The 14,863-nt window shown below is 35.9% G+C and overlaps 1 protein-coding gene across 1 annotated transcript in view; it reads right to left on the bottom strand.

The window, feature by feature from the left end:
* The window catches only part of PTPRQ (protein tyrosine phosphatase receptor type Q), a 100,075-nt gene that overhangs the window by 55,323 nt on the left and 29,889 nt on the right, over window positions 1-14,863 (bottom strand). The window contains exons 19-25 of the mRNA XM_039571080.1: window positions 14,571-14,716; window positions 7,671-7,836; window positions 6,914-7,204; window positions 6,410-6,685; window positions 5,473-5,624; window positions 4,515-4,656; window positions 2,662-2,931 (exon numbers count right to left, since the gene is read on the bottom strand). Coding sequence (XP_039427014.1) covers window positions 2,662-2,931; window positions 4,515-4,656; window positions 5,473-5,624; window positions 6,410-6,685; window positions 6,914-7,204; window positions 7,671-7,836; window positions 14,571-14,716 — 1,443 coding nt within the window. The remainder of the gene's footprint in view (window positions 1-2,661; window positions 2,932-4,514; window positions 4,657-5,472; window positions 5,625-6,409; window positions 6,686-6,913; window positions 7,205-7,670; window positions 7,837-14,570; window positions 14,717-14,863) is intronic.

Raw genomic sequence — 14,863 nt, 5'->3', positions numbered from 1 at the left:
CCCATCCATGAATCTCCGGTTCCTAGTATCCAGTCACTACAAAACAATTCATGCAAACACACAGCTAAGGAAATGTCCTAGTAATAACTAGTTGGTTGTAATTATGACTAAGCAACAACAAAGCAAGAAAGGGACTGTGCAGTGTATATGGCAAAAAGTACATGTGTTGTACTATAAATCCTTCACTTAGGAAAACTCCCAGTGATAAGACACATGAAACAAATGTTGCTACAAAATAAAGACTGGTTTGGTTATTTTCCCTGCTACAACTCTTTATAACATGGACCACGAGACACTACTAGTCTCCCCCTCAAGCCCAGGCTTAATCTACAGCTTTCTCAGTCTTTCCTCAAGGACTACTTAAAAGATAACCCCAAATTTCTCAGAAATCCCAACAATTAACTTTCTCAGGTGTCAGGCTTCTTTAACACTACGGGAAGACTTTCCCCCATCTTCCAAGATGTGAAGCACCTGGGAAGCCTCCTGCTCTTCTCTGTTACCAGAGGGTAACATCCCACCTATACAACTATCTCCCAGTCTGAACTCCATCCCCAGGTTCAGTCTTGCTCTAGATCTGAGGGTTGGCTGTTCAGCAGCCAGGGTGTAAAAGAAAGCTTTGAGAGTTCTGACTGCATTTGAAAAGTGTCCGGAAATGCAGGAGCACACACATCCACATCAAGCACAGCAGCTAAGCTCACTACATTATTTCCAGCCAACACTGTAAAATGTTATGTATGCTCATGTCTAACACTTAAACAATGCCTTTATCTTTTCAAAACTGGATTTTGAGCCCTACTGATGAGCATAAGTTTCTGAGCAAACAAGATGACCCAGGCAGAAGTCTTAAATTACCAAGGTTCTGGACAGAAAGGGACCAGGAGGGATCACAAACTGGCAGCATTTCTAGGCAAGCAGTTGATGAGGAAGCCAATTAGGAAATTTTCATCAGAAATGCGTAGGAATATGCCACATCATAGTTCAAATAAGAGACATGGCCAGGCTTTAGTGGGATAGACTACATCATGAAGAGGGGCAATCATCAAAGTACAACCCTGGCTATTTTCACAATGTTGGCCAAAATCTGCCAGCAAGTGGACACCCTGCTTGTCCTCATTTGGAGCTCATCCATTTGATCTGGAACCAGAGCAGCAGTAGTTCAGCTGACAGCACAGACATGGTCTAGATTCATTCAGACATGCACATCCATAAGTCTAATTTTAAGAATTGTGGAAATCAAAGCTCATAATGGGGCACCGAGGCTTTGTAGACAGGAGGGATCCAATGGACGTGCATGCTACTCAGGAAACTAGAAACAAGAATTCTAAGAGTAGGGCTAAGTCTGATCTCCTCCAAGTTCAATGTCTGACTCAAGTCTGCACAGCAGAGCTGCTCCCCGCCACTTGTCCTCCTGAACCAAAACCTTGTTGCTGACACAGATTCTTGTGTTTATTATTTGACAGATCTGAGAAAACTCACTCTTTCGGTTAAAGTATATATGGGAATGGGTGCTGCAACTCATCTTTTAAGTTATTGAATAACTTAGTAATAAAGTATTGCAAAAGCTAGGTTTGGTTTCTAAGTCTCGAGGGGTAAAGTTGTGGTCCTTTATCCCACCCCTGTGTTTCCTAATTATCCAGCTGTTCTGAAACAGAGACCTCCTCAACTCCATTGCATAATTTGATATCACTTAAGAAAGCACCAAAAAAGGAGCTAAATGCAGTAATTGCTCCTGTAATTTAGCAGAAAAGTAAAATCTTTTCTGAATCTTTCTTGCTGAAAATAATTTTTTAATTTTTATATTAAACTATAACCAAAGAAGAAAAAAACCCCAATAAATAGTCCCAAGAGTAGAAATCATCCCTGACTGAAGAAAAGGCCTGAAACAGGCCTTGGCTTCCTGGATTGATATTTGAACTCCTCTCCACTTTCAGTTTAGAAGGTAGGTACATAGCTGTTCACACAGAATTAACAGTGTATTTTGCACAGAATATCATCTCCATGTTTCATATGTCAAGTGAAAACACAGCCAAGATTAGGTGAAGTGTGAAGTGTGTGTGTGGAGAGAGAAAGGAAGACAGATTTTGGGTAAAAATTTTTCACTTCAATGCCAGAAAACCTGTCTACATTTCTCTTTGGATTTAGCTCACAATTTTCTTTATTGTTTAAAAAAATCTTATCCATCAAAAGTTATGAGAAAGTCTGCTTGTAGAAGTTAAATTCTTCTCAATTTCCTGAATTCTGAACAGCTTTATTATCAATGAATTCACACCACTGTCAGCTAGTAAAAAAACCAACAAAAATTCACTCCCAAAAATATTTTCAGACTTACAGTCTCCAATATCCTAAATACACTAGGAATAAGGCAGATACTATAAGAAAAAAAAATAATAGTTGATCATAAATCAATAAAATAACTATTCAAACTCACACAGAAAAATGTGTTCTCTCTGTGTTTTTTAAAATGGCAATTTATTCTCATCACTAGGCAGGTTCTAAAACAGGACAAAGAGGAAGCCCTGTTTCTATTCATTCGCTATTAGCAAGAAATTTAAACAACAGAATGATTTAACTGCCTGTATTGAAGCAGGCTTTTTATGCCTGCTTGTTTCATAGTCATCATTTAAATTAAATAAAAAAATTAACTTGAATAATTTTAGTTACCTTTTTCTGGAAGGGTGCTGGCATTGCATATCTGTTCTTCACCATCACCAGCAGATGTTGCAGCTTTTATTTTAATTTCATAAGTAATATTGGAAATCAGATTTCTAAAAGTATGCAGTGTATCATAAGATGAAAAATTTGTAGAATTTCCTTCAACAGTTATGATGTAATGTGTAATTACACCGTTGGCTGAAGCAGGAGGGTCCCACTGCAATAGGATTGATTGCCAACTCGTTGCAATACAATGGAAGTTCTGTACAGCATCTGGCACTTAAAAGATGCACATGCACCAAAGATTAACATGCATACACAATTAAAATTGTAGTCACAGAACAATATCACTAGAGAAGCAAACCCTATGTTCATAGCAAGAGTCAAACACTACAGTTTCAGACAAATTAATAAAAGAAACACATTAAAGGAACAAAAATATGTCTTCATCCTCATTAGATTGTTCATTTCCAACTACTATAAATGTGACCAATGTTAGTCCTTGAGACAGAAGAGGCCATCTATCTGGCTTTTTCCTAGCTGTGTGCTTCAGTTTTGTTTTCCCGACAAAACTTTTGCTTGTATTTTCACCATAATTTTTTAAGCACAGTGTTTATAACATACATAATATACATACTCCATATACCTATTCCATATACATAGCAACCGCATCAACAGCAGAAATTCCTTATTTATCTGTTTCCGTATTTATTTCTTTCAGGCACTATATCGCACTTCTCTGTACATAAGTCACTGGGCAGGTTTCAGAGCTTTCATATGCATCATTTTATCTTACTGTTCCCCATCTATTTGCTGGTTCCAGCAGAAGAAAGTTTTTAAATGCTCATAAAAAATTAATGAAGGTAGAAAATATAATAATCATGTTGAAAATAGAGCAATTACTTATGAACAATTGGTTAAAGAGAACTGAAAAAAGTACCACAAGTATGGAATGTCAGTGATGAAATGAAACAACTGACAGATGACCATGGTTCTTGAGTAGGACCACCTTCAGCAGCACGGGTCCAATAGCCAAACTGAACCAGCTTAGTGATGGTCCAGATTTCTGATGGTGTTGTAACTCTTGGGTACAATAAACAGCATAACTTTTTCCGAGAACCTCTGCTTTACCAGTTCTGGAAAGAACCTCTCACTGGAAGCATGATCTTAGCAAACCTGTAGTCATTATATGGGATCTTTTGATATTTTGTCTGCTCCCTTTGCTAATGGTGTAAAGGAACCTGGGAGCCCCCTAACCCATGCTAGTCCCCTGGCACTGACAACCCTTACAGAGCCTGGGGGTTGCTCTGACCTGGCAAAGGAGCTACAGTTTTGCATGATGGCCTGTTTCACAAACCCACAGGCTCTCTTTAGTGAAAGTTAGGTATTTCACTTTTAGTGGCTAGCTTCCATCCTAAAATAAATTATAAAAAAAAAAAAAAAGTAAAAAATTTCTATTTGTCTAATACAATTTCCAGTTCGTTTGCCAATCTTTTGTCCAGCTGCTTTTGATACTGCTAATGTTTCAGTTATTTTCATAGGGATATGAATTACTGCTTTGATCTGCAAAGACTGATACCTATCTAATTTTCCTCCCTTTATCTGTGTTGCTATTAAAAGATTTATAGTAGCCATATAAGCCTCTCATTTCAGATGAGGACATTTTTAATTCTACACTTCCGAAATCAAACTTCAAACCCAGTCTACAACAGGAATGTGGATTGGTGCTACACAGGCAAGAGACAGTGAGATAGTGTTAGGTTGTGTTTTCTTTGGAGAGATGAGGAAGACTTTTGTTCAGCCATACAAGGAAAATAAATATATTTAAACAGAACTTCAGCTTAGAAAAAGTCACATCTAACCTGATTCCATCGTTGTAAATTGGACAGCATTGCTGAACTGATTGCCATTCCCAAGCTTGGTAAATGCAGAGACACTGATAAAATAGGGGCTGTATGGTTCTAACCCAACAAGGTTTGCCTCATGGTTTGAACCTGAAATGTTCTTAAGGAAGAAAAAATTATTAGTACACAATTAATCTCTAGAAACTTTGCGGGCTTCACCTTGAACCTACTGAAATGAACAGAGGATTTACAGCCATAGTTTTGCCTCTTCCACTCTGAGTAGCTTTCAGTCAAATACTGAAAACCCTTTCCAGCTTCACATCAATCCCTCTTACCTTCTACTTCCTTACTACACCTCTGCAGTGGAAGAGATAGCTTCTAATTTCTTTACCTTAACTAGATACATAGATTGATGAAGACTTTTTTTATTAAAAAAAAGCTAAAACCTACCACTCAATTCCTTGGACCTGTTTATGCAAGGCATGTTTGAACCTGAACATTTATATAGCAGCTATTTCAGTTACAATTTACTCAGTTATTCTTATTCTGCATTTTTTTTTAAGTGAAGACCTCTGAACAGTTTTACTATTTTATAAGATGACTAGGAATTACTGTCGTTTTGAATCTTGAAAGTCCATAGATATTAAATAGCTAAACAAAGGTAGCCACAAGGCAAGTAACTACTGTCATTTTCTAACATCAAGCTTACACTAAAATACAAATTAAGATTAATAAATCTCACCATTAGTGAAACATCAGAAGCTCAAAGCAAGTTAACATCAAACAATTTTTTTCTGTTTAATTTGAAAAGTTGAATTACAGGTATGGTGGGAAGGGAATTAAACTGTCTTAGCAAATAGGAATTTATAGGAACTTCATAATTCTAGGAGCATGATATTTAAAATATTTGCCATATCATTTTTCCTAAAGCATGAAAAAATATTTTAAAAAATTATACACTCAATTAAAAACGTACCCAAAAAAATAGTTTTTCAGTGTTGTTCTGATAAATCTTAAAATTATATCTCATAATAACACCATTTGACTGGGGACTTGGATCCCATTTTAGCCACACAGAATCTGCGGTGTAGTTGATAATGGTCAAGTTCTGGGGTGGAGATAATGGCACTGGAAAAGAGAAATGTTATTGAGTTCCAAATCACAAATAATCCAGACAAAACAAAACACTTTGCACATGCAGAGAACATAGGTACTTTTGTTTACATTTGTATCTAAACTCAAGCTAACAGTACGTCATTGTTATTTCAATCTTTCTTCTTCTTCTTTGACATGAAACAAATTCCATTAATCCAGAATACATGTTTAGTCAGCAAGGGATCTTCTTAGAGATCTAACAAAACTATTAATCACTTAAACATCCCTATTGTCAGAACTAAGACATTTAACAAAAGCCATATTACATATATAACTGGAATGAGGTATACTTTGCTTTCTACACCATATATGGAACCCAACTCATATATTTAAAAGATATGTCATTTACCATGCAGCGGAGAGGAGGTTAATGTAAAGGAAAACTGTGTCAGTGTGTCAGAAATATTTACATGTTTTATCATTTTTCAATTGCATGAGCACATGAAGAGAAAGGTACTGTTGCTTGCTTCAAAATCCCTGACATTTTGGAAACAATAACACATTCCAAAGGCAAAAGATATTTCTTCATGGAGTTATTTTTGTAATCCTATGCAGAATGTGACCTCCTCTTGCACAGTGTGGCAGGAGGAGGAGCACTCAGAAACACTTGTCTTGCAGTGTTTCCTTCTGAAAGCTCTTCACCCACAGACCAATGGAAAATTAATTCTTCATTTCAACAGGTCTGATGCTCAGATCTAAGATGGATGCAGTAACATAAGGCTGATATTTTGAAGTTGGTTACAACTGAATTTTCTCACCTGACTCATCTGTGTAGAACTGAAGCACAGCGGATGGACCGGGTCCTTTTATTGTTCTTGCAGCTGCATAAATGCTGTACAATGTGAATGGCAGAAGGTCTTCCAAGATGATAAAATTATTGGTGGTAGAGAATGAGTTATTCCTTTCTGGCCCATATAGGTTTAAATCATAACGTTTTATAATACCATTTGGCTTAATAGGAGGGTCCCATGAAAGCATAACTGAGGTAGTTGAGAGATTTGAAAATGTTTTGATTACAGGTGCAGATTCTGGGACTATATGAAGAAACAATAAAGAGAAAAACAAGGATAATCTCAGAAAAATATGAGTTAGAATGAAAAATTCCATTTCATGGTGTCAAAGCAGAAATGTGTAGCAGCTGTTTGTGTCACTGTATAACAAAAAAACTTTAAGTGACACAAGAAAAACACATTTTTTTTTCTTTTAGAAAGTTATTTGGGGTTTTTTTATACATTTCCTTAGGAATTAATAAAAAATCTTACCATCTTCATCAGTTCTTATATGAAGACTTAGAGCATGCCGTTCAGAAGATCCTTTATCAGTGGCTGGTGTGATTTTCAGAATGTAATCAGTATATTTCTCCAGATCATCAAAAATTATGCTCATGTTGTAAGTAAGGAAAGATAATGTCTTACTGGTTCCCAGTTGCATTAAACTTAGAGAAACATGAAAGAAGACTAAGCCATTTGGCTGGGATGGTGGAAGCCAGCTTACATTTACAGAAGATGAGGAAATGTTTTGATAGACCAGATTTTCAACAAAACCTTCTGGGACTATGAGAGATAATAAGCAAAAAATTAAATGCATGGATTACAGTAATAAAACATCCAAACCCAAGCCAGAAATAACTGTTCAAAATATAATTAGTCTGAAAATGTCAGTTGTCATATTTTTTACAACTTTTAAAAATGATTTTTGTTTCAATATCAAAAGAAAAATAGTTGAAGGCATATATGAATAATCATCTCTGTTAAATTTGTTTAAGAAAAGAGTTTTAATGACATCTTAAGACAATAATTTTATTGCTTGTATACACAGAGGCTTTTGAGCTATGTTAGTATTTCAAAGACTTAGATCAAAATGCCCTCCTGGCAAAGATAAATATTGCAGCATTCAAAACCACTCAATGATATGTTTTTGACTTTGCCATCATAACAGTAAAATAATTTTTAAGTTAGAGAATATTTAATAAATATAAGCACTGATATACAATGAGCACTAAAAAAGTTATTAACTTACTATCCTGATCTGTGTACACATCTATTTTTTCACTGGTTTTGTTTCCATCTCCAAATGCTGTGCTTGCAGTTAACCATAAAATATAATGGCTGTATTTTGCCAAGTCATCCAGCACTACAAATGGAGACACACTGACGTTGCTGTCATTACCATGACTTGTGAAATTCTAAACGGAAAAAAAAAAAAGAAAACGTTACCACTTAAAATGTTTTTAATCACTGATTTCTCTTTCTAGTTCCCCATTTAGCCATCACCACCAGCACCAGCAGCAGACATGATTCACCATAGCATTCAGAAGACATAAACCTGTACTTTGACTCCTAATGAGTACTGATTTTTTTCTGAAATACTCGATTGTATGATGTCTATTTTTACTGCTTGTAATACTACAGAGTACATAATTGTCTTCTCCTGTTGTTTGTAATTGTTGAATGCCAGTTCAGAGATTAAAACTGTTATAATGCAGTGTGTTTATCCATATTTCATCCAGAAAATTACAAAAAAAAAAGCAACATCTACTAATTGCTCATAGATTTCCTGAATCACGCATGCCTTGGCTGATCATTATTAATCAAAACAAAGGTCTTCTCTCTCTAATCTATTTTTATGAGAGTAGATTTTGAACTTAAAACTTTCAGTGGCAGAGATCTCACTGCATCACTTGATAAACATTTCCTTTTGTTAGTTGTCCCTCCCAATAACAACGTGCCATTATCTCTAAGGAAATGTCTATAGTGAGTGGACCATGTTAAAACAAAGGCATCAACAGAATTTTTTTCCTTTCTTCAGTTACTTGCTAATGAAAGGATAGCAGCAGAACCTAGACCCACTTTCTTTTGAACTGTGTAAGAAAATGTCACTAATACTGTGACTACAGCAATAGGTCAGTGCTTCAGATCAGCACCTCTAAGGAGGCTATTCCTGTTTAGGATCAACAACTTTGGAAGATGAAAAGAAAAACTATAAAGCATATTATTTATGTAAGTTCAGCTATACCACATAAGCAAATGTGTTGAATCATCCACTGCTTTACAGGAACCTGACTTAGAGGATCCAACACAGTTTGTTTCATGATTTGAAAATTGTTGAGAAGTTATTTAGCCCATAGGCATATTCAGATCAAGCATTAGGTCAAATCTTCGCTGCTGATTCAAAGAGCCAGTAGCATTCCTCTCTGACAGCCACGTTGCTCCATTGAGCAGATGGCATGGACAGCACTTCTCAGGACCAAAGAAGTCCTAATTTTTCTACATAGAAACATTTTCAGGGTGAGATTTATTTTTCCTAAGCCCCTGATGAATTCCAGCTATTTGGCCAGCCTCCTATTTTTGGTGTTAGATCTAATCCACATCCTCCACTTCTTTAAAAACCAAGTTAGCTTTCAAGTAAATGCTTTTCTGAAAAAGTGAGGCTGTGAGAGCAAACTTACTAAAGCAGGAGAAAGGCAACAGAAATATTTGGGTGTTAAAATTTAGAAATACCACATATAAGCACAGACATGCTAAAACTGCATACTGAAAAATGGATTGTATTTCCCATGAGGAAAGTTCCTACTGAAGAAGTCACTGTTACGTGCCCTATCACAGCTGAATCAGTACTGTACAAACTGATAGTTCAGTACACAATCTTGGTATCTGTCACCAAAACATATCAATTTATATATTTAATGCAACACATCAGCAATATTTTTTATGGGCAAAATATTTTTATTTTTTCAGAAAACAATAGGTGACACTCTCAGCCATTTCCCTGAGATTTTTATACCTGTACCTGAGACCTAGTTTTCCTTGCAGTCAATAGTACTTACATAACATAAATAAGTAAACAGTTTGTTTGGCAATGAAAATTTAAGCCTTTTTTTTGAATGCAGAACAGAAGCTGCACAAATTGTGAGTACAAATTTTTATATCCACTCCTATTAACTGAATATAAGCACACTGTTAGTTTTGCCCAAAAGATTAAGTTAAGCCAACATCAGTCAAAATACAAAAAATTCCACCTAAATATATTACTTTCTTCTAAAATTAGTTTGGATTTCACACTAGCTTCATACCTAACTGAAAAAGGCTGGAAAGAACTTTGTGTTACATTTGGTAGGTTAAGATACAGGAAACAGTGGATCCAATTCTCAGGTATTTAATTAAACTTTCTAATACTTAAGCAGAGTATGACAGAATACATCATCTGGCCCAGAAGAAGCATTCTAATGCCCTCTTTTTGTTATTGTTATTATTATTATTACTGTTAGCAATGATTAGTAATTTATAACATCTAATAATGAGACTTTTTTTAATAAGCCCTTAAATAACAACCTGAGTATTCAAGGTAAAAATGGCAAGGCTACCACATCAAGTTTTGATCCTAGATTTAACAGGAGTTTATTGGTATGAACAGCTGAAAATTCAACTCTTAGTTTAAAAAGCATACCTTTACAATTCAGCCAGCTGTCTGGCAGTTAAAGACTCAGTGAACCAACGTCAATATTATTAACGGGGTTTTGGTGGGTCAACAAACACTATTTTGAGAGGTAGTTCCTTTACTTTGAGGAGCCCAAGGAGTGGAGATTATCTCAAACTACTGACATGACAACATATTAGGGAAAAAAAGGAACACATAATTAAGAGTAACAATGAGCAGGAAGAACTGTGTGGGTACAAACTGAGAAGAGATGAAACTTGTACTAATTGTACCCTGGGGATAGAACACTATAGGAAGTTTTACAATTAACTGTGGCTGCAGATGAAAGGAAACAGCTTAGGATCTTTGGCTACAGCTGAAGAAATTCTTCCTTCTGTCCCTTTCTTCATCCATACATGAAAGAAGTTTTGACATAGCAAAGTATCAGATTATTAAAAGCAGCTAAGTGTAAGCAATACACTCAAGCCATGAAAGTGTCAGCAGAAACTAGTATCTTCTTCACCTCAGGAAGCGGCAGATATTTCCAGGGGCATAAAGCTGTAATTAGCTGTATATGGAAATATGGTGATGCTCTTCTTCACTTTTAACCTTTTTCCCCTGTTCTGTTTTCTTCTTTAGGTTCATTGTGTTGCATTCTTGTTTCAAGTTGGAGGATCACACACTTGACTCTGGCAATCAGGTGAGTGGTGACACTGTGAGGGCTAATCCAAACCATCCTTCAAGGACCGTAATAGTCACTGTTCCAGTAAAAACCTAAGTGAAGTTATTTCCTTTCTGTGTGCTCTGCCATTCTGAGACCAGCTTTTTAAAAACTTGCAGTTTATTTTAGGGAAGTTCCCCTTTTTATCCCTACTTTGGTCATATTGGTGAAACAAAATGTTTGGTTGTTAAGTAATATAGCACATTGTTTGCATCCCTTGTCTGCATCCCAAGGGTAGACCAAGTTGAATTTCACTCTGAACTGTATCCAGTCATATTCACTTCAATTGGCTTGAGGTAGAGGTTGGATGATTTGGGGTCTGATGTTCAGTTGCTAGAAGGATCATAGGCTTTTTTTCAGTACTTTGCTCCTGGTTCCCCTGTCTGGTTTGTCAGAGCGGGACACTTTTCATCTGTACTGAAATTGCTACACTGGGGAACTTTATTGAATCATAAATTTATATTTGTAATTAGCACCTTTCCCACTTTCTTGCTAATCAAAACACAAATATATAGAGATTGAATAGAAGAGTTTATTCAAATCAATGATATTTTCCATAGGTTGATATTTAGCCATGAGACAATTACTTCCATAAAGTCTTTGACTTATTTCCTTGATAAGACTGAAAATGTGGGCAGTATGATTGCTTCAAGCACCAGGCAAGGCATCATGGAGCAAAACTTGCAAAGCTGCTACTGCAAACAATGAAAGCTTGAATTGTAGGAGCCCAGTAGTGTCACAGAGAAGTGATGTGAAGAAAAGGTACAGTGTCATGTCATCTGTGAAGGAAGTACTCTTTGTCAGCATACCTGTCATATCTTTACAGCACTGGGACAGGATATATATACCAAGAAGTAGCATACTCCCTAGACCTATGACAGCAGAATATGAAAGATAAAGCTGAACTGGAACCTAGCCTAATGCAGGTAATGGTTTCTTCTAGCTGGCTACCAGTCATTCCTCCCTCTCTGACACATTTTCTTTTACAACTGTCAGCATCCCCATAGAAACAGCCCACTCATCTACCAAAATCCTTAAATCTAATCTCCATCACTAAATATTTCCTTCTGCTATTCTGGTTCTGTACCTTACGTCTGAGCATCCCAGGCCTTCTGACTGGACAGCTGCAGTGTTATTTTTCATGTAGACCAGTAAAGCAAAGAAACTATATATTATTTTTCTGACTTATGAAGGTACATAAATTTTCCCTTTGTGAAGGAAAACTCAAGTTTCTGCATCATGTAAAGGAGTAAACTGTATCTTTTATCTCAGGTCTTTTTTATATCCTAAATAAAACACTCTGCAGATATTAACTTCCTAGTTTTAACATATTAATAGTCAGTAGTTTATATAATTTGGTTTTAATATGCCTGAGAAGTTTGAGAGTGTGTGAGAACTGAGAAATTGAGACAACAGAATAGCACCAGTTTTAGTATGACTTCTTAATCTATTTCAGATTATGAAAGCACTGGGAGATGTTAACTTGCTTGATAATCTTCAGCAAGGGTGGATTTTCAGGCATCTAGAAGATATTCTTTAAGACTTGGACCTCTGGAATTATGTCCTGACAAAGAAACAGAGGAAAGACTGATAGAGAATGGCTGCCTACAACATGAAAATGTGAAACGTGAAAAGATACCTACTTTTCAAATTCTCCTGTATAATTTCTCAAACTGAAAATACAGTTTGGATAAACATAAGCAGAATGGTTACCTCGATGCAGAGTATTTCAGCTGAGGATTCTTTCTTTCCAAATGTGTGCAATACAAAACTTAGCAACAGATCCTACAATTACATGGTTATACTTCTAAGTTACAGATAGTTGTAAGCTATACGTATGCATACTCGTGCAGCTTACAACTGTCTCTATATGTCATATAAATATATAAATAGTCACATATCAGGCTGACTTTTACACATGCATTTCTCTCTTGTAAAAAGAGTAATATAAAATATCTGACAGAAATGAGTTGGCTTTTTTTACCTGTTCGAAATCTGTCTTGCACCCACAGGCATGCCAAGGTACAGAATAGGACTGCAGCGTAGATACGGTAGTTGTTATGCTAAGCAGTGAGCAGACAGGATGTGAAGGGCAGAAGAAGTTAAAGAGAGCAGACAGATTAAGATTTGATCATGATTTGAGAGATTAACGTTCATATCCCATGGGCAATAAGAGACAGATGCAACAGCAGCTGAAACCTATCTTCAGACGGCAGAGGGATGAGATAAAAATCAAAGTCAAAATGATGAAAATGGTAGTTTCCACACACAGAAGTAGAGCTACTGTCAGCACTTTCCTGCTATCCACCTCATAATATGCCAAAGCAGCATTAACTTCCACTTGTGCCACTGTCCTTTCCCTGCCTGACTGCATTACAGGATAATAAAACTGGACCCTCGCCTTGCTGGGCCAATGCTACCGTCCTCCATCTTCCCTATCTTCCTCCTTTATTTCCAGAGTCCTGGGCACATCCTGGGGGATTTTCTCTTCCTCTCTCAGAGTAAGCTTCACCTTACTCATTCATCTCAGAGCTGCACCTTCCTAAAGGCAGGAATAGTCCAAGTCCATAGTCCTCCTCCAAAATTTCTTGAGATGTACTTCATAGGATGGGCTAGTTCAGGCGCACTGATGTAAAGGTTTGCCCAGAGATTTGTTAAGAAAAATGCTGTTGTTATAGCAGTGTGTGCAAACAGAGTCTACATTCTGAACTGTAGCCCTGATTTCAATCTCAATTTTAATCAGAATATGAACTCATGGCACAGTCCTGCTTGCACCTGAAACTATGCAGAGCCAGGCAACCACATACCTTCACAGAAGTCAGAGAAGTGTACACACTGAAGTATGGCAGCAATTACTCACTCACAGATATTTGTAACATTTGTGAACGCTTTTTCTAGTTATCCTCAAACACATGCATACTTCACCTTAGACATATCTTGAGCATAAATTTATGCAGTCAAGGTTATTTTCCATACATAATTTTCTAAATGAATTTATATTTTTTGTTTTTCTTCCCTATGTGTAAAACTTGTGACAAAAGACCTGTAAAGGAAGCTTATTTCCCTTATTATATTTCTGTACCATAAGATATTCATAGAAAGGAGAACAGAAAGATTATATATAAAATTGATGTGTAGTGCATAATTAAGGATGAAAGCAGCAACAGCAAAAAAACCTATGTGAAAATAAATCACCAAAATATTATTTATAAGATTTTGCCTTTTAAGCTTTAACATCAGAGTATCAATATCTTTGCTTCAGTATAGTAAACAGTAATTTCCTCCGGAGAGTAAGAAAAATATGAAGTAAAAATGTGTTCCCTACTTTCATATTACCTTCATATTTTCAATACTGTACAAACATGTATTAAAAAGTAAAACCAGAACCAGAAATTTCATTGCTAGATTAGACTAAAATAAATACTCTTGAGGATGTGCCATGCATGTAGTGGGTCTTGAGTCTATCCATTACATATGTTAAGCGTATATGTATTAAGCGCACGTGTGCATATATTTATATAGATACATGTACATATAAACTTTGCATAATGGAATATTACACAAAATCTACTGGCTTTAATGATTAATGATATGAATGCTTAGTGGGATACACAATGTAACATGATTACAAGATATGCTTCTGCCTTTGTGAGCTAAAATACTACATCATGATAAAGGAAATATGAAAAACCAATTTATTGATAACCATAAAATTGATTTAATCTTTAAGTAATTATTAGAACATTTCATTGACTTCTACAAAAGAATATAAATAAGCTTACCTGTATGAATATTCCTGAATTATTTTTGAAATAAACTGAGTAGTACAGTATATTTCCATTAGGCTTTTGAGGAGGAGACCAGAATAACATTATTGATGTGGAAGTAAGGTTTCTGTATGTAACATCTTTCGGTGCATCGCTTGGTGCTGGAAAAATGTTAAGTTTTAGCATACCTAAAGCTTTTCTGTCTCAGGGTTTTGTACATTTTAGTACCTGAGGAACATCCACTATGGTAGATCTTACAGTATCCTATGGCAAATTAAATGTATTTCTGATTATGGTATAGAAAATGC

The sequence above is a fragment of the Corvus cornix genome, chromosome 1A (assembly GCF_000738735.6).
Source record: "Corvus cornix cornix isolate S_Up_H32 chromosome 1A, ASM73873v5, whole genome shotgun sequence".
Lineage (NCBI taxonomy): Eukaryota > Metazoa > Chordata > Aves > Passeriformes > Corvidae > Corvus > Corvus cornix.
Note: the sequence above shows the minus strand (reverse complement) of the source record. Positions and strands in the feature narration are given on the sequence as shown.